This window comes from Xiphias gladius, chromosome 18 (assembly GCF_016859285.1).
Source record: "Xiphias gladius isolate SHS-SW01 ecotype Sanya breed wild chromosome 18, ASM1685928v1, whole genome shotgun sequence".
Taxonomy (NCBI): Eukaryota; Metazoa; Chordata; class Actinopteri; order Istiophoriformes; family Xiphiidae; genus Xiphias; species Xiphias gladius.
The window spans coordinates 9228033-9247482 of record NC_053417.1 but is presented as its reverse complement, the minus strand read 5'-3'; the positions used below and the strand labels follow the sequence as shown (position 1 = coordinate 9247482).

General features: G+C 39.7%; 1 protein-coding gene across 3 annotated transcripts in view; it reads right to left on the bottom strand.

Moving 5' to 3' along the window:
• The window catches only part of LOC120803621 (helicase ARIP4-like), an 88484-nt gene that overhangs the window by 14671 nt on the left and 54363 nt on the right, over positions 1-19450 (bottom strand). For all 3 annotated transcript variants that reach the window (XM_040152260.1, XM_040152259.1, XM_040152261.1), the window contains 3 exons: positions 6003-6246; positions 4089-4222; positions 3489-3662 (listed from right to left, as the gene is read on the bottom strand). In XM_040152260.1, the coding sequence (XP_040008194.1) occupies positions 3489-3662; positions 4089-4222; positions 6003-6246 (552 nt within the window). The remainder of the gene's footprint in view (positions 1-3488; positions 3663-4088; positions 4223-6002; positions 6247-19450) is intronic.

Sequence of the window (19450 nt, the reverse complement as noted above, 5' to 3'; positions counted from 1 at the left end):
ATGTTTACGACTGTAAGAGCTCAGCATTTGTTTTTCTCACTGAGGAGCTCACGGTCCGTAATTTTTATGCATACCGGAAGTTGTTGTTGGCTTCTTCTGATTGGCCTTTTTTTCTTGAGTGAAGGCCTGTAGCCCTTATTACTGTACCGATGGTGCTGCTTGTTTGTATGAATTTCGCCTGATTAAGGTCTGAGGACCACAATGTGGTCTTCATAAAGTGAGTTTTTATTGGCTTTGATACGTTCATGGCCTTACATTACTGAGCGTGTGTGTGTGTGAAGAGGGAAAGACCAAAATCGGTATCTGATAAAAAGGCCTTGAATATCAATGGTATTAAATGATGAAAGTTACACAAGCTGGCAAACCGCAAGGGCACGACGGTAAGAGTGTGTGTCAGTATGTTAGTGTGGTTGAAAGAGAAAGAGAGAGAAAGAGAGAGAGAGAGAGAGCTTATATAACTGCAGTGAATGGCGGGTTATACAAGTAGGATTAGAGTGGAGGGGGAGACTGGTTATGCAACTCCAACTAGAAATGTCACTGTGCCACTGAGTTGCGAGTGTGTTTGTTCACGTTATGTGTGTGTGTGTGTGTGTCCTGGCTCATAACCAGGATTAGCCAGCTTTATTGCTCCACAGACCCGCTCTGATCTGCCCCACAGACACTCTCCTTTCATCTCTCTTCTTCTCTCCATGTTTTTTTCTCTACTTTTGTCTTTCTCAGCTCCCAAATCTACATATGATCTGTCTTTGTTCATTACTTCATCCCATCAGCCTCTCTGTCTCTCCCTCTCTCTCATTTGTGTGTGTTTGTGTTGCAGGTGCATGTTTACCTGCAGTTTGCCTCAGTCTTCTCTTTCCATGCTGATCTACGTGTGTTTATCCCTAACTGAATGTGTATTAAAGTGTGTGTTATCCTTGACTCTTTGAGTGGCTTTGCTTATGTGTGTGTGTGTCTGTGTGTGTGTCTGTGCACTCAGGCAATAAGGGAACGGTACATGATGTACCCTGTGAAGGTTTTAAATATTCTGATGCCAAGACAGCTAATCTGCAAAAACTCCCTCCATTTTTATAACACACACACACACACACACACACACACACACACACACACACACACACACACACACACACACACACACACACACACACACACACACACACACACACACAAGTTTAATTTGTGCAGGGAGACTTTTAGTGACTGGGTTTAAATTGCTTCCAAAAATGCAGTGGAGTCTGTTCACCGCTGGAAGACCTTAAAGAAATCGTTAAATCGTTGTGTTGAACATTTTGTGTGGAGTGAACGTTATCGTAATTTGTTTTTTTTTTAAATAAAATGCAGTTTCCTTTACATTGTCTTTACAGACACAACAGGAGGACTGAAATGAGTGTTGTAGTCACAAAATACAACCAACAGGACTGAGACATATCTATTGCTCAGTGTTTTTATGACACTAAGTTGTCACCAGTATTCATTTAAACAAATAATCCTTGTGGCTACTGTTACAGAGGATTCAAGAGGGACACTGACACAGATATATCTGCTGTGCTGTGGCTTTGGAGTAAAAACCTCAGTCGAATTTGGGATGTTTTCCTATTCTCTGATTTTGTCTGAAAATTCAAGCTGATATGGTCTTTCAATGCACTGACTTTTCAGAAACCTGGGCTCAGAAAGCAGTTTGTAACAGAGTGTGTAATTTAATAAACGCATGGCTGTCATGAGGTTATTAAGGCTGTTTGGCTTAATCTCAAAGAGGCTGATGCTGTAGAACTGTGAGGTTTCCACCAGACATTGGCAAACTGCTGGAGCTGTTCAAGTGATATTTCCCTTTGATAGATCATTCCCTCAGTGACTGCAGGAAGTGCCCTAGGGCACGGTATTGGACCTGAAATTGCACCTGGGATTTGGCTTTCTGGCCTGTGGTTGAACTGGGCAGCTGCAAGGTGTGAATGTATGCAGCTATAATGAATGTCAACTACGGTGAAAAACATTTGTGTCCTGAAAACCGTTCCAGAACAAAAAATGTTTCGAAAAAGTTACCATTAAAGACAGGTGGAAAACACAGGCGTAAATCGAGATTTATTCTCGGGTCAGTTTAACTTCGGGAGCTGCCGTAAAAACAAAATGAGGAGGTGCACACTGTTGCTTCACTGATTCTCAACCCAGAATGTAATCAAATGTTGTTTCATAGTTTTGTAATCGTGCACTGTGCAATCCCATAGATAACCTCAGTACTGAGACTCTCGACAATGCGCTGCAGCTTCGCACTGGGTTTTAACACAGTCCGATGGGACAATTACTGTAACAACACTGACAAAAACCAGGATTCAGGCCCTTTCAATAATTTCACCATACTTCACGAATGTGCTGTAAAAACAAGTCTCACTCTGGTAACATAACTGCTCCAGCTGTGCTGCCTTTTTAAGAGCATCGTAAAAATGTACAAACACAACAACATCAGTTTGATAAACCACAAAATACCGTGAAAGAGCCAGTCATAAATTATCCAGGAGATTCTTCTCTCGTGAAATGATAAAAATGTTTTAATTGTAGATGTTTTTTACTTATTGTTCAGGGCACAAGAGGAGTAATCTCTCCCTCCCCAAATTTTGGGCTGTCATTCATGCTAACTGTTTACGGTGGATCAAAACTCTCACATACAGTATGTGGTAGCACCTCTCCTGTATCAAATGTCAAATGTTTCGTATTATCATTGCAGCTCTATCTATAACTACCTTGTCTTGTCTGAATAGAGATAAAATATTTACATTACAAAATCTGTCATGCCCTTTGTTGGGCTGCTAGAGCCCGGCTGACAAACAGTGAACCTTTTCTTTAATTTCTAAAACTGGAGCTAAAACTTCTTCCAAATGCATGGTGTCTCTAAGAAAACTCTTCACATGTCGTACCGGTGGTCACACTGTGCTGATTAGGCATCTTAAGAATTAGCATCTAGCTTACGTAAGGCTTTGCCTAGCTATGCGAACAGCTCAGAATATACTGGTTGATGGGTAATAAATAAACTTCATGTGCTCCGTGTCCCAATCTGCTTTCATGACCTCCCACAGCCATCTGACCTACTAGCCCACTTGCACAATCCAAAAAGGTCAGAGGGCAACCTGGAAGTTTGTCTAGAGGTTCATCCCGACCCTGATTTTCCAAACTATCTGTACAAATCTGTTAGGATAGTGACTTTTTCTGCATGTCTACCTTTCAGTTTACTTTTGTTCTTTAAGTGAGGTAATTCAGTCATTTCCATCTTTGAAATATTCTTACAAACACTGAAAAGGAAATATGCTCAAGGATTCACTTAAAACACAAAATAGCAACACAAAATGAAACCCCTCCATTAGAAAAGTAATGACACTTGAGTAAGAAAAATTGCAGAAAGAAATCAAAAACATCCATATCATCCTTTGCTCTGAAGACCTTTTTATATGTATTTTGAGAAATATCTGTGTGTGTGTGTTTGTGTGTGTGTGTCTCACCTGTTTTGTGTCTGTGCTCTGCAGTCACAGAGGTGGGTACGTTAGTCTTGCTGTCGTCCTCGCTGATGCCAGTGCTGCTGGAGTCCAGGCAGATCACTTCCTGTCTGGCCAACTTCACTTCTTGCTGTGATGCCGCTGATGCTGATGATGAAGACACATGCTTCGACACGTCACCTGGAGAGAGAGAGAGTAATGACGCAGCAGATTAAGTGGGTGAATAAAGAGGAAAGACAAGACAGAAGATTGGGAAGAAATGAGGGACATAAGGGGGGAAAAAAGGAAAGGATGGAACCAAAAAAAAAAAAAAAGAGGATCATGAGAGGAATTGGGAGGTGGTGAAGTCAGTCTGTCAGTTCTTATGTTCAATGCAGACATTTGACAATGAAACACCAAATGTCAATGTGTTGAAGCTGTATAAAACATTGTGTTGAGATGCTAGCATGCTGTTTGATGGGGAATTGTTGGGTTTCCCCCACTTTTGCAAATAGTTAGGATTAGGAATTTAGGCTGACATACAGGTTAGAGAGTTAGTGTGACAGACCAGGGGTGGCTGTTAGTATTTATGGGGGCATTTTTGTAAATCTGGCTACACGCTCTCACCAGTTGTATATTCAGGCAGCAACGGTACGGGGAAATCCTGTTTTCTCTGCTGGTCCAGACGTCGCCTCCTCTCCAGCTCCTCCTGCTGGACGGCTTTGGTCACTGCCTCCAACTGATGCTCCCTCAGCAGCTTCCTACACAGACACAGAATAAAATAACATTGATTTCATGAACAACTGTCACAGGATTTGTTAAAGGCTGGGAGACGCATGGTTTCCACTGAAAACACACTCATATGATGATGAGTCACTTATGACCATGCCATATCAAACAGTGCTTTCTTTACTGCTGCGTTAATCACTATTCATTAAATATTAACAAGGAATCAAATGACTCTGTGTATTGTGAAAGGTGTGACTCATAGCCATGAACCCAGAGAGAATAATCACTGCACTCTCAGCTCTGGGGACCTTTCTAGCCTCGTTCAGCTAATTGTTTAGGTTTAATGGCACATTTACTCTTTGGTTCTGTCTCAAGACTCTCGTTAGTGTGGTTCCCAGATGCAGCAGGCAGCTGTTTTCGACAACAACAAAAAAAACAAACAAAAAAAAACAAAAAAACAAAAAAAAAGCCATGATAAACCAATTAAACCAACTGTTCACTACTTGCCCCGCATCAACCTGCTGATAAAGTTAGCGACTAGCTGATGAATGTAGCGAAAATATTCAGCTGCTTAAGAGACACATATGTTTCTCAGGAGTTGGTGGAGACCAAACTAGCGCTAAAAATATAGTAAATGTTGTTTTTCTGGTGGATTGTCACACGAATCCTAATTAATGCTAACTGTTCCTAACTGTCCACAGGATTTGTAAATGTGTATGCTAACACATTAGCCATGAGCGTAATGTCAGGGTTGTGTGTCTGCTAGCTTGTTTTTTAAATTTCTTCTGCCTCCTAGTGGCCAAAAATTGACGAGGGACAATTTTAAGCCATGCCAGAAAATAAAATGTAGACTTTTTATTATATGACCTACTTCAGTAAAAGGCAAGACAATGAACAATACATTATGTGCCTATAGTATGATTTTTTTCAAGATGTCAGAAGTTAGGCTCCCTCACATTCAGACAAATCTCTGTTTTCATGTGTAAACTGCATGACACTGTTCATTACTTTGGTTATTATTATTGCTTGTAATAGTAATAGACAAGAACATTGTCACTGTACACAAATAGTTAAATTTATCAATGAGGAAAGCCAGAGCTTGCATCTCTGACATGTTTGATATTATTCTAAAGACGCTATTATGTAAAAGCAAGAGCATAGTTGAGGTTGATCATGGTTGTTGGCAGCCAGAGGAATGAAGTTGCAGGGTGAGCATTTATGTAACCACAGACAAATTTTATCAGTAAATGGCCTGTCCTTCAGTTCTTCATTGTAAACCCTATTATCCAGCCAACAATGGGTGTTTTTAGAAATACTATGTGTTGAATAAGCTGCGTGAGTGTTATTTCTCTCTGCACCTTAGCAGAAACATACTCAGGAGATTGTGTGATAATCCCTTTGATCTCAAGGTTGACTGGTTAGTGCTTGTCGTTCAAAGAGAAAAATCTAGCTTAAACTCAGTCTTGTAGTCAGGCTTTACGTAGATCCATCCAAATGTATTTTCTATTTTAATTCATCCGACATCTGAACATTTGTATTCTCAGTTGTTTCACAAAAAAGATATGGTTATAATTATGAAGATAGTTATGAATTAATGTCACGACAACAACCATTTTTTCAGTAGAGGAATCTTCTTTTTTTCAATCTCATAGGTTGAATTCTACATATAAAGCTTTAATGGGAAATGATGGTGGGCTAATTGTTACGTTTTACATTGTGATTTCTTAAAGATTCCAAAAGAAGTGGGCCTTGATTCGAACTCTTTGACTAAGACCACTGTTCAAGTTGAGGTGAGGATGTCGAGTTCGGTACCTGATGTTGCGTCTCATGTGTGCTGGTTTGGAGCTCCTCTTCTTGGTTCCTGTCAGGGCGGAAGGAGGGGAGGGGCTTTGGCTGGCCGGCCTGGAGCGGGGTCTAGATGCAGGCTGGGAGGGGGGAGGGTGGGCCGGCGTCTCCCCCGAAGGTGAGGTAGATGGGGGAGAAGTGCACTGCCACACAGCGGGGTCGCCTCCCTGAGCCTCATTCTCGGAGCTGAAGGGGGCACTGTGGGACTGGTCTGTGAGAGGGCGACAGGAAGAGAAGAAGTAATGATTATTTCATGTGTAATAAAAAAAAGGAAATAGTGAGCGTGATTGGAGATATACACAGGACCTGATGTCTCTTAATAATTTAGATTCTTATCCTCGATTTTGAATCAATTTAGAAACTCCAAAAATTCATACTTGTGTTGCTGCTGCCTACAGGATGTTGCTACGTAGGAAAAAAACATTTTTCAACTAGTCCAGTCTTCATGGAAAGCAAGTGTTTGGATTCATGTAATGTTTAATAATCTCCTTGCTCTATGCTAACACAGGAAGGATTTAATCATGTTTTCTGTCTTCTGGCAGGTTAGCTAACTGATCTTCATGATAGCATATATTTTTGTTGTAGTAATTTGACCAAATGTTTAAAACATGTTACCGGTATCTTCTGTAAAAAATGTGAATAATGCAGCCCTGAGACAAACTGTAAAAAATGTAATAGAGGAAAGTAAAACCAACATTGAGGAATCGATTCTGAATCTTAATTCCTAAAGATTTCCACCTCAAGCGATTTCACTGTCCTGACTTTGATGCCATGGCACATTTACTGCTGGTTTAATTTACTAACTGATGTCTGTGAAATGCTGTACATACTATGTGACCATTTTTCAGTAGATATCCACTATCCCGGGATTCGTTTCCCCATGCCTCCCTTACTACAAGCTAATTGCCTCTTTCTTTGTGGGTTTCACAAATGAGCAGTGTCTCTGTGAATGAATAAGTCAGGGCTCCCGATAGCTGAATGGCTTTTCTAACAGGGTGTTTCACAATAGTTGGCCGTGACAGAGCTTTTCAATATGAAAGCTCAAAAACTACAATCACAAAAAATATTAGGAAGTCACACCTCCATGACACCTGCCTCTCTTTAAGGCCAGCTGGGTGAGCACAGGTGTGTCATTAGATCAATTAAGATGGCTCCTCTGGCCTTCAAGTGCCGCCTCGCCTCCTGCAACTGCCCTGAGCACTTGACTATACTTGAAGTCACACACCTATCAAGTATAACTGTGAGTAATCACTAGCTAATGTGAACAATCCCGAGTCAAATATGCAGATCTTCCCAACCAAGCATTATTTTTCTATTGTGATTTGTTCATTTGTTCCGTTCTGTGCTGGTAAGGACTTTTGTCCATGTTCAGATGGCTTTGCCAGAGGTGTGGATGAGACACTCCTCTTATAAAAAAATAAATAACACGGGACAGCAACTTGACAAAACACATGCACTTCAACAGCTGGATCAACAGTAGCCATGTACAACCAGATATTTTGATCTTTACTCTTCTTTTAGTGAAGTAAATGAATCATAGGGAAAAAGCAAAATCCTTCTTTGTAAAGAGGGCTAAAGAAAAAAAAAAAAAATCAATCTCTGGCTGTCATTATGAGAAAGAGTTAATTTATTTTGGCCCAATATTAAAGGAACAAACTGACAAACTTAAACTCACTGCTAGTTATAAAATGCAAAGCATCCTAAAGACTTGTCACTGACACTGACCTGACACTGTCTAATCTGTCTCTTTCCCTGCCTTAAAAAGTCCAGTATTAGTCATTCGTAAGTAAGATTTAATAAAATAATTGTTAAAGTTGAGTTTAACTTGTCAAATTTAGTTTTATTCAAAAATCTCTGGAGACTTTCTTGTATTTATTAGGACTTATTTTTGAGCTGATGACATCTCCCTAATCGTGCCTATTTACTGAAATGGAATCTTCCATTAAACTGGGTTGACTCATTCCAGTTGCTGTTGCCAGCCACAGCCTGTGAGGATTTACATTTTCAACTTTATTCAAAATGACATTTAACTAAACTACTTTTGCTAAAACACCATCCTCATCATCATCATCCTGAGCCAAAGCCTACTTAAATCATTACAACTGCACCGTAAAGGACCTTTAACTCCGTTCTGTGTCTTATTACTATTCTTTGAAGTTTTTTTTAACTTGTTTTCATTTCTAGTTCTCTCTCTGTGTCTTCTACCCTTAATCGGCCTACAATTCACTTTCACCTGTCTTCTTCTTCTTCTCTCCTTCTCCTCTCTCGCTCAGTTGTTCTGCCAGAGACACACTGAACTAGATCTGAGGCTTATGTAAGAGCTGGATCATAAATATGGACAGCTTATGAAACACAAGACAGAACACACAAACACACACACACACACACACACACACACACACACACACACACACACACACACACACACACACACCAACGCACACGCACACACACTCCACAGGACAAATATTCACTTAAGAATATAAATCAACACGTAAATAACCAACACACACACATAAATGTGTTGGCTGGTCCAGCCAAGACTCTGCCTGGGATGACTGGATAAACAAGGACACGCTGCCAATACACACATGAATTTCAGTTTCAACAGACACACACACACACACACACACACACACACACACACACACACACACACACACACACACACACACACACACACACACACACACACAGAAATGCACACAAGACATGTTCACTGCATGACTCCTGGCAAAACTGAGTTTCAGTTTTCCACATTATGAGAATGTGCAAATGTAGAGAAACACATCTTTGACATAATGGAGCATGGAGGCTGGTGATGAGCTCAACGCCAGCTGAAAAACAAATTACATAAAAACGCTCTGTCAGTCCATCTGCATGGTAACCAAGTTCTTGATCTGGCTGCTAATGACACCAGCCGTCTCAGCAGTTTGTGTGTGTGTGTGTGTGTGTGTGTGTGTGTGTGTAGTTAGGGTTGGGGTTAGACATTTAGTTGTGATTGTTAAGGCTATATATTAAGTGGCTAGGGGGTGCATAGCAAAACAAGGATGTGTGTGTGTGTGTGTGTGTGTGTGTGTGGTATGCTAAGTGTTTCAGAATAACATTTCACAAAAATCTATTTGCAATCACTATGATATCAGATTAGTTACTGCCCAAGAAGAGAAACAAGTAATACATTTGAGTCAGATTAACTACAAACATACCAGAAAATATTTACAACAGTCATACCTGGGGCACAATCCTCTAATTTTGGTATGTTAATGTTAAAAAAAAAATGCTTTGAAATGTGCAGTCTGCATCTGGATTACCATCAAATTACATTTGCAGTTACAGACATGCTAGATAGGAGGTGTTCACAAGGCTAGTAACCAAGTCCAGATCTGGCTGGGACAGGTCAGGATTTGTAGGCCTAATAGTCTTTTTTATTCAAATTAATTTACGCACCTTGCTATAGACAGTTCAGGTAGGTTTTTTCAATCGGTTCATTTTGGATTGTGTCCACATTCTAGTAAGAGCTCTATGCTAGATTTTTAGCCACGCTTTTGTCATGGCTCAATGATTGCCAGACTGAAATATCTCAACAACAACAGGATGGATTGCCATTTTCCTTTTTAAAGAAATTTCACCACAGCTATTGGATGCCTTGCTGTGAAATTTGGTACACATATCCACGGTGGCCAGAAGTTGTCCTAGTCACTTTTCCTGTAGCGCCACCAGCAGGTCAAAGTCTTCACTTATCAGGTGAAATATGTCAACATCTAATAGATGGACTGGCATAAACTTTTGTTTTGTACGAACAGTGCCTTGAGGCAAACATTATTTGCCTTACCATGATTGTGAAGCCACTTCAGGCACATTTGTGATTTGTGATATCAGGGAATAGAAAGAAAGTTGGCTAGACATGTCCCCCTCATGATGAATTGTAATAACTCCGGTGATCATCTACTGCCAAAATGTGTCAAATGCTCAAAATTTTAGTTTTTCCAATACTTGCTGGTTTATAACTTAAATTTATCTTTTTTTTTTTTTTTTAATGTATCCTGTTAACAAACAAACAGTACTGGAAACAAAACCTTGTGGTGGAGTTAAACAAAAAGACAGATGAAGAACCATCCTACTATAATTCCTAGAGTTTAAGGTACCAGATTGGCCCAAATTTCTCTATGGCTTGTAATGTAACGTTGCTGCTTAAAAGCTCAAAATGTGAAATGAGTTTCAGATGAGTAGTGATCAAAATCAAAAACGGGCCATGAGATCTTATCAGTTGTGAAGTGTGTGCAGCACTGTGACATCCTTCCTCTCTTTAGCCTTTAGCTTTCATTCTTATGCTAACCAATTCTCATTCTACTTCCATTTTCCATTCTTTTCCAGCCATGAGCTCCCAGACAGTGTGTGTCTAGAACAGCAAATGGAAGGAGTTCTTTTATATGGAGATGTTGCAGATTTGAATCAAACATTGACTCAATCACTGCATCTTCCCCCCGTTTTTGTTAGTCCCTTGCCTCCCTCCATTTCTACCTCACAGAACAGTTATATAACGATCCCTGAAATTTACAGACTCAACATCACCACACACACACACACACACACACACACACACACACACACACACACACACACACACACACACACACACATACAGACTCAAAAGAGACACTGAGGGGGCAGACAGGAAGGGAAAGAGGAGAGGCGAGAGAGATGAAAGCGAGGTCATCATTCAAAGAGAACGAGAGAGATGCACTTCAGAATGAGAGGGGGTGGACACACACAGACACGCACACATTAAAAAAACATAGTGGTGACACACAAACAAGCACGCACAGGCATAGATTCCCAGAAGCAGGACCATTTCCTCCACCCGGGTCAGGAGGACAACAAGTCCAGGAATTATTCACCAGAGAGAGAGAGAGAGAGAGATAGAGAGAGATACTGGCAGAGCCTTTATGAAATATGTTATGAAATATGACTTTATTAGTTGTGAAACGCACCTTGTGCTCACATCCATTGTCCCCCACACACACATAAACTGTCTGCTGTAAAACGGCGTAAAAAATAGTCACCTCGTTTCTTGATCATTTTTGGTGTTTTTTGTGAGCAACTAATAATACTAATACAAATATTAATAATAATAAAATAAATAAGACACTAAAATAATAAAGACAATAATATAACGCAGGAGAAAGTAGCTTGTTATTCTGTACAGGACTTCTGTTTCCAGTGACGATTATTGGGAAAATGAGAGTGGGATGCAGTAGAAGAGGCCATTAGCAGATTGGCAACAGTTACTGACAGAGTCCAAACACTTAACAACCATTTTAATGGTTTTACCAGAGAATTTTATCTGCTTTGGAAAAGATAAGGACCTCCCTTTGGCTCTTTGGCTCTGAGGGAGCAGCTTGAAGAGGAGACGAATTCGGTATAAGGCTGATTATGCTGTTTGGCTTGTGTTCATGTATATTTTTGTTGGAGCTGGATCACATACATTCTGTGTATATTAGTGCTAAAAAGATTAGTTAAATCACTGGCATTAATTTAACATAAATTCCTTTCCCCCATGCTGCAGTTTATTATTTAAAGCAATGTCAATCAAAGATCAAGACATGTTTGTGTACATTAACATGGGAAGATATAATCAATTTACTGCAACAAACATATTAAACAAGCAGCATAATCACAGAATCAACAAATTATTTCAAACGAATGAAGGGAAAAGGAAAAAAATACAGTACGTGCAAATGGAAGACATCGCCTTGGGGGAGGGACTGTAGAAGCAGTATAACTATTTTTTTGACATAACAAGACAAGCTATTTGATTGAAAAATAATTGATAATGAAAATATATGTTATGTAAACAATTACAATTGACTAAACTCATTAGGGTGCAACTAAAGAAATGCCTTTCACATCTGAGTTTGGATTTTTAAATCAATGTGTGGACACTCTGGTGTCAGTTTCACAGGCTTATGTAACATTTGTCACATTGAAGACAAGCTGAACTTCAGCCAATCAATTGTTTCGGTTCTGGAGTAAGAAACAATACTGTTTAAAAGGACCTGCAAGAGAAATCACGCCGAGAAACAACTTTCATAACCTCTCGAGTACGCGTGTACTATTTATCCATCTTTCCACTTTGTACCTCTGCGTCTGCTCGTCCTTGTCAGTTTCAAATTAACGTGTTGTCTCTCCAGTTGCTCAGAGGATGGAACTCAATTTAGAGGAGATGTCAAGATGAAGGCGGAGCGGGCACTCGAGAATGAACAGAAATCAGTACATTCATGACACAAGAGCTGTGACTTTGTGTTTAATAGAGCAGTATAGAAGCTGTCAAGATGAAGTGCCTCTCGCGCACACACAAACACACACACACGTACTATAACACATAAAAAATGTCGAATTTTCTGTGATGATCTGTTCTGTAATTTGTGCTGACAATGGTCCCATAACTTCTCTTTAACACTTTATTACCAATTGGATATTTAATAAATTGATCTTTTTTTGCATCTAAAGAGCCTCTTCAAAAAAATTTTTTTTATTTGTCATTGTGCGAGCATTTTTTTTCCTGTGTTATGGATGGAAAAGTTGCCGGGTCAAAGAGATAAGACAAAATGTATTCACACAGTCAATGATAAAGGCCTTCAGATGAGATACTGAACCGTCCGTGGACGTGGCTTAAGGCCCTGCTTCTTTAACAATTTCCTTTTAAATCTGTCGGAAGCTAGTGTTTAGTCATATTTTGGTAAAATTATTGTTTACAAGGCACTGGGACACTGCAACGAATGGGTTGGAAGAACAATTCCTTGGATATTATTAGAAATTCAAAACTAATTTACGAGTTCACAATGTCCTGTTGCTGAAGCTCGCGCTTCGACTGCATGTTGATTTAAAGTATGATCTAAATTCAGCTTCTGATGCCTGCCCGCTCCATTAAAAAAACCCTCCCTCGTGTACAGGTCCAAGGAGGTGTCATCTTAAGGGTGAAAATGAGAGTTGGAGAGGCGATTGTTGCTAGGCGACCAAATGGAAACTCAAATATTGTGCTGCGAGCAATGAGGAGGAGATGCAAGCAGGAAGAGACAACCCAACAATCGGGACAATACAGAGGCAATATAAACTTAGACAAAGTATGAATACAGGTGAAACTTCAACCTCCATCACCTGTGATACACACTGAGCAGAGAAACTGACAAAGCAACAGAGTGTCTTGTCAAAATGCTGAATCATCAGCAGTTGGTAAGTGACGCAGAGTAAACAGCACCCACAGCTAATTTTTCAAGCTATTAGTTTGTTCTGTGGCACACTCCCTGTGAATTAAAGACACACTGCTCCTCACATGAACGATACGACGTGTACATGAGAGACATGTTGCTCCGAAGAATATAAAACCATCGGGAGCAAAATCACAGTTAGTGTGTGTGTGTGTCGCAGAGGGGGTTTGCAGCGGGGAAATGTCTTCTGCAACCACAAGGTTATGTAACCACAACTACGTATATGTTAAGTGTTTATATAACTCCTCAGACTGCGCTGACGAATACGACACTGCAACCATGCAATGGCACTCTATGTATGTGTGTGTGTGTGTGTGTTTTTTTTTCCAAAAGAATGACACTGACACCTTAAGCACTATAAAACTCTGTCCACAGAATGAAGGTATACAGTACATAGAAGCAGTGATATAATACATTTGAAAACCTCACAATGTGTTTTCTCATCCACTCCTCCGTGGTCTGACAAGTGTCAGTTACTCTTAGGTATGAAAACCCTTTAAACCCACACTGGATACATTCTGCGCTGCATGGGCTGTTTTTCTTGGCTCTGAAAAAACTGACGAGTTGGTGATAAGAAGTTTTCACCCGACGGTGCTGAAAACAGCCTCAGACTGCATAGAATATGTTTTTTTTTCTTGTAAGCTATCAGTCGTTGCTTTTCACAGAAAAAAAGAATCTTCTCTAGAATAGATGGGTAAATGTCTGTCCTTGAGTTACAAACAAGTAAAGATTGGAAAAGTCATCCAGCAACATTTTTCCTGAGCTGCTCCACTAAGAATAACTACAGACTGTGACAGAACTGACAGTGACTTCTGGTCTGCAATCTGCTTTCTTACAAAAACCTCAATTTTGAACTTTTGAAGATATTTTACTGGATGTTTAACTGCTGCATGTAATTTATAAAGTGGCATAGCACTAAAAAAAGAGGCAACTTTGTCCAAGTTTTTATTTACATTTTGGTCGCTTGTATAGCTAGGTTGTAATTTCACCTAAAATCTACCTGTTGAGTATCGAGCACCCAGCATGTAGAGGTTTAATACAAGTTTACATCACACGTGAAGTATAAAAAAAAAAAAAGGTGCTCAAAATTATCATGGGGTGGTAACGGCATGCTGCCATGTTCTGGCATGACTGAGACCCAATCAGAAAAAATATAGGGGAAAAGTAGGGAAAAAATGTGTGTGTTTGGAAGCAAAACTGCCGTCTGCAAGGAAGCAAACTTAAACTTTATGCAGCCACTTTCAGTCTATAGGGTTGTTTGAGACTAAAGATTTTGGGTGCAGTATCACTTTAAGGGTTGTCTTTGTCTTTTTGTAACCAAAGACAAATTTGGGTGGATATGATTTCACAACAAAACACCAAATAGTGGCTGTCATGTGAAATCTCATCATGAATATGTCAGAAATCTGTTTTTGGGTCACAGCCGGCAGCTTGACAGAGGCTGGTGTTAAATAATCAGAATTTTAAAGAAACTTTGAAGGGTTTTTTTTTTTTTTTTAACAAAGCCTAATACCTACATGAGATTTATTTGCATCCATTAATTCTGAATTCAGACAGCTAAGGAAAAGCTGAGACGCACTCAAACAGGGAATATGACCTATATATACTGGTTCCGTTTTGTCACTTAACCATACTGACAAACACACACACACAAATTCAGTGGTGATGAGACATACCAAACTACTGAACTAAGGATCCACTGTGTTCAGAGCGGTGTGTGTGTGTGTGTGTGTGTTTGTGTGTGTTTGTGTTTTCCTGCCTGGCTTCCCTCATAAACAAAGCCATATCTTAATTTCTAAACTTGCTCTCCTTCCTACCCCTGCTCCTCTTCCCCGTGAATCACTGATCTACGCATTATAAAAAATAAAACCCAATCGCAGAAATAAAATGCCCGAAGTGGACAATCTGTGTCACGCCCGCCTGTCCTCTGTCTATGTAAGCAGATTACAGATGACGCAGATATTTACTACCACCCAATGGAGAATCCTCCACGTCTCTCTCTCTCTCTCACACACACACACACACACACACACACACACACACACACACACACACACACACACACACACACACACACACACACACACACACACACACACACAGAGAGAGACAGAGAGAAAGGACAATCTGTCAGGTTATTCAACACAGATGGGAATTCCAGGAAGTGGACAGGAAACTGAGGGATACAGAATTCACTGTAACACAGTGCCAAAATGATTCATTTTTATCATTTTATCCAAAACCAGCCCTGAGACTCTCAGCTGGACGTTACTTGGGAGAAAAATGAATCAATTTTGTGCCCTTCATACCAGGAACCATTAGTACATGTATTCTCTTGTAGTTATTCAACATGTTTTGGAAAACTTAAATGGGAATTGTGCAACGTCTGGCTTTTGAAACGCCAGTGAGAGGGCAGTATTTGTTGCAAAACAGGAGTGGGGCAGAATGTGAGGTTTGAAATCAGAGATCCTGATGAAGTAATCAGTGATCAGTGACCCTATAAACCCCCTCTTATGTCATTAGTATATGCACTATGATATTTTATAAGGGAGATTGCTTGCTATTTTGCGTGAAAACCATGTCTTTTAACTTCAGTCTTCTTGCTATGGGTACAGCTCTGGTATTTTCAGTTTTGATTTTTCAAAACATAAACTGAGTTCTTATCAGAGTTTATTTTGAAATGTTTTTAAAGTCAGATTTCTTGTACAAAAAAGCAAATAAAAATGGGTTAAAATAATGTAAGAAGTAAATAACAAAAATCTGGGTAAAACAAGGGCTGTGAAAATTGTATTTTGGTCAATTGTTTTCAATTTTTCTTTCAACACTAGATTTCCGGAGCTGTCAAGAAGACCGCCTGTTCAGGTAGACTTTGGTGGTCGGCATCTTTCTTGCAGGAGAAAACACAACTTTTAGAGGTGTGGGGACTATAAATATTAAACTTCTTTTAATATATCTGGGTCTTTTTCTGTGAAAACGGGTATAAAAAATTTACAGTTTCTGACAATCATATCTGACCCTGTCACCCTGTCTGTCTTCACATCCCGTTTCTCGTTTTCTCACCTCTTACGTTTCCATCTCATCCTCCTTCCCCTTCATCACACTCATCTCTCACTTGTTCTGTTCCGTCCTCCACTTCCTTTTTCTTTCCTTTTTTTCTCATCTGTCTCTGTCGCTACCTGTGGTCTTCTTCCTCCTGCTCAATTACCTGGCTGTACATTCCTGAACATAACCCCCCTCCTCCTCTACCTTCATTTTTCCTTTCCACCTCTCCTCTCTATCCATCTGCCAGTTGCTCTCCTAACTTCAGCTTGTCTTCTCACTCCTCTCCTCGTCAAATTACATGTTATTTCCCCTCATTTTTCTTCCTCACCCATCTCATACCTTACCTCTCTTTCCCCTCTCCTCTTGTAAAGGTACATGTTTGAGCATGCTCATTGGTCCGTTGTGTCCTCCTTGTTGTTGTTCTCGAGACATTCAGCTTGCTGTTGTTATTACGAGTTGAAATTACATCTGTGTGCCTGACAAATACAGAACTGGCACTTTGAGAGGCTGACGTCATATCACAATGTACTGTATGTTCCTTGACGACTGTTCAGTTTTGCCAGTTGATTGAATCATACTACAAAGGGTATGTATAGGCAATCAGAAATAACTAAACAACTGAGTGAGATATTTTGTATTTTGTGAATTCACTTCGCCTCTTTAAGAAGAGAAAATGTATGTCAATATTAAATATGTGTCTGTATTTTAATATGGTTCAAACCTGACAGGATGATTATAAACAATCATGGGATCCTTTCATTCAGTTAAGTAGTTATTGAAACAAATAGTGAGAACGTTGAAAATTTTTTTATCTTGTAATGTTTAGACACAGGTCAAATGATAAATAATTACTCATACCACACCAAAAAATACTCACTTAAATCCTGGTGTAATGCTTTTCACAATATTTCTCTGAAAATTGATAAAGTTTTTAACATATCTTGCTAATGACAATATGGGCCAACAAAAGGGATGAAAACCAAACCAAACCAAGGAGTTAATGAGTGGTACTTTACTTAGTAATGTAACTTCTATAGGCGAAGGTGCATCATGCTTCTAAATCTGAGTAATAGTGAACTTTTAAAACACATAATAGAATAAAGTAATTAAGGGTAAAGGTGAGATTTCCTTAATTTGAAAAGAAAGAAAAGTTTCCACTAATTCCAAATGACAGAATCAGGACAAAATTCACAGCACATCCCAATTCCAATTAGGATTTTTGCTTGCAACCTATCAAAACCAGAACCTGAACCAGAAACTCCCAGCAACACCCAAACACGTCTTCGCTTATCATTGTAAGCTAAACAGATTCCTGTATATCCCTGCAAAAATACCTTATGGATCTAGAAGAAAGTCTGGATTTCACCTACATTCATAGATAAATACAGCATTTAAGTAATGGTTGGTTAATCACCATCATTACAAAATGGGAATTCTGATTTTATCTGATTAATCTGAGTAAGAATTTGGTGAAAGCCTTCTTGGACTATCAGTTCTTGTAGAACCGACGCTTGCACTCATCGCTGACGAGCAGCGTCTGATTCAACAAGGTGTTTGAGTGAAAATGTCAGTGAAGGTCAAAATGTCAGCATGACAAAAATGTAGACAGGTCACGGATATGTGTGAACAAGGTCAGTGGATTGTGTTAAGATCGAGGTCAACATGCAACACACAAAACTTATTCTATTTTTATCTCCACCGCCTCAAGAGGCTGCTTTGCATAATAAGACGATCTGCTTTAATAAGAGTCCCATCAGCTTTCTCTCTCTCTCTCTCTCTCTCACACACCCAGACACACACACACACACACACACACACACACACACACACACACACACACACACACACACACACACACAGAGTCTCAGTCTCACTCAGACAGAAAGTTGCTCTCTAACAGACAGAAAGGCCACCGACGCTGAGGCTGGTCGGACGAGAGGGGACGCTTATGTAACTGCTGCCTCCGGCTGTTATACAACCAACATGCTCACAAGAACCTCACGTCCTGCGCGCGCGCACACAGACACACACACACACACACACACACACACAAAGATGGCACACAATCATTAAGAAAATGCTCGAAAGCGCAGGCACAACCAGATTAATACAGTGTTGTTAAAAGAACATCCAGATGTTGAGACACACACTCTCAAACACACACACCAGTGGCACATATACTGTGATGAGTGTGTCTGTCCTGTGTACGTACAAGCATGTGTACACATGAGTGTATGACAATGTGAATGTTGTGAATTCACAATGCTATGAATATCAGGATTTTCAGCCTCACTCTGGCTGTTTAGCATACTTCAAACTGTTCCTCGTATTCTTACAACTGTTTTCCAAATAGCAACAAGAAAAATGATGGGGATGAGTTAAGGCGGACAGAGTGTTGGGAGGCTGACAGACTGCCGGACTGATGAGGAATAAAAAAGGAAGACAAACACCAAAACACAACACATAAACAGATCAATACATCAATCAGCTTGATCGAGCACAAGACAGACTGAAAAGGTGAAATCTGACAACCTGGCCAATACAGAAACACAAATTGGAAACATTACTGATTACTGATTTTTATGATTAATGTGTTGCATAAACTTTAAAGAGTCACAGAATAGTGGAAAATGCTCCTCAAACTTTCCTAGAACTCAAGGCGATGTGTTAAAATTGCCTCTTTTGGCTAAAAACTGGTCTAAAAGCCCAAAATATTTACTTTATATTGGTAAGAACCATACAAAAAGTATCAAATTTTCACATTTGAGAGGCTGAAATCATCTCATGTTGGGTACTTTTATTTGGAAAATTATGTTAATTAGTTAACAGAACAGTTGTCCATCAGTTTCCTGACACCCGACTTAATAACTGATTGAGTAATAATTTCAGTACAACTTGGAATAATTAGCATCAGCAGTAACAGCCAGAGGTAAGTGCAGCTGGTCATGAGATAATAGTACAAAAAATGTTTAAAAGTGACCCCCTAAAACTGTAAAGAATTTTCTTTTAGTTCTTTGAGTGACACCAAAAAGTAATAATGTGTGGCCAAACTTTACTCAAACTGTTCTCCACCAAATCTCATTAAAGCGTGTTACGTTTTTAGAT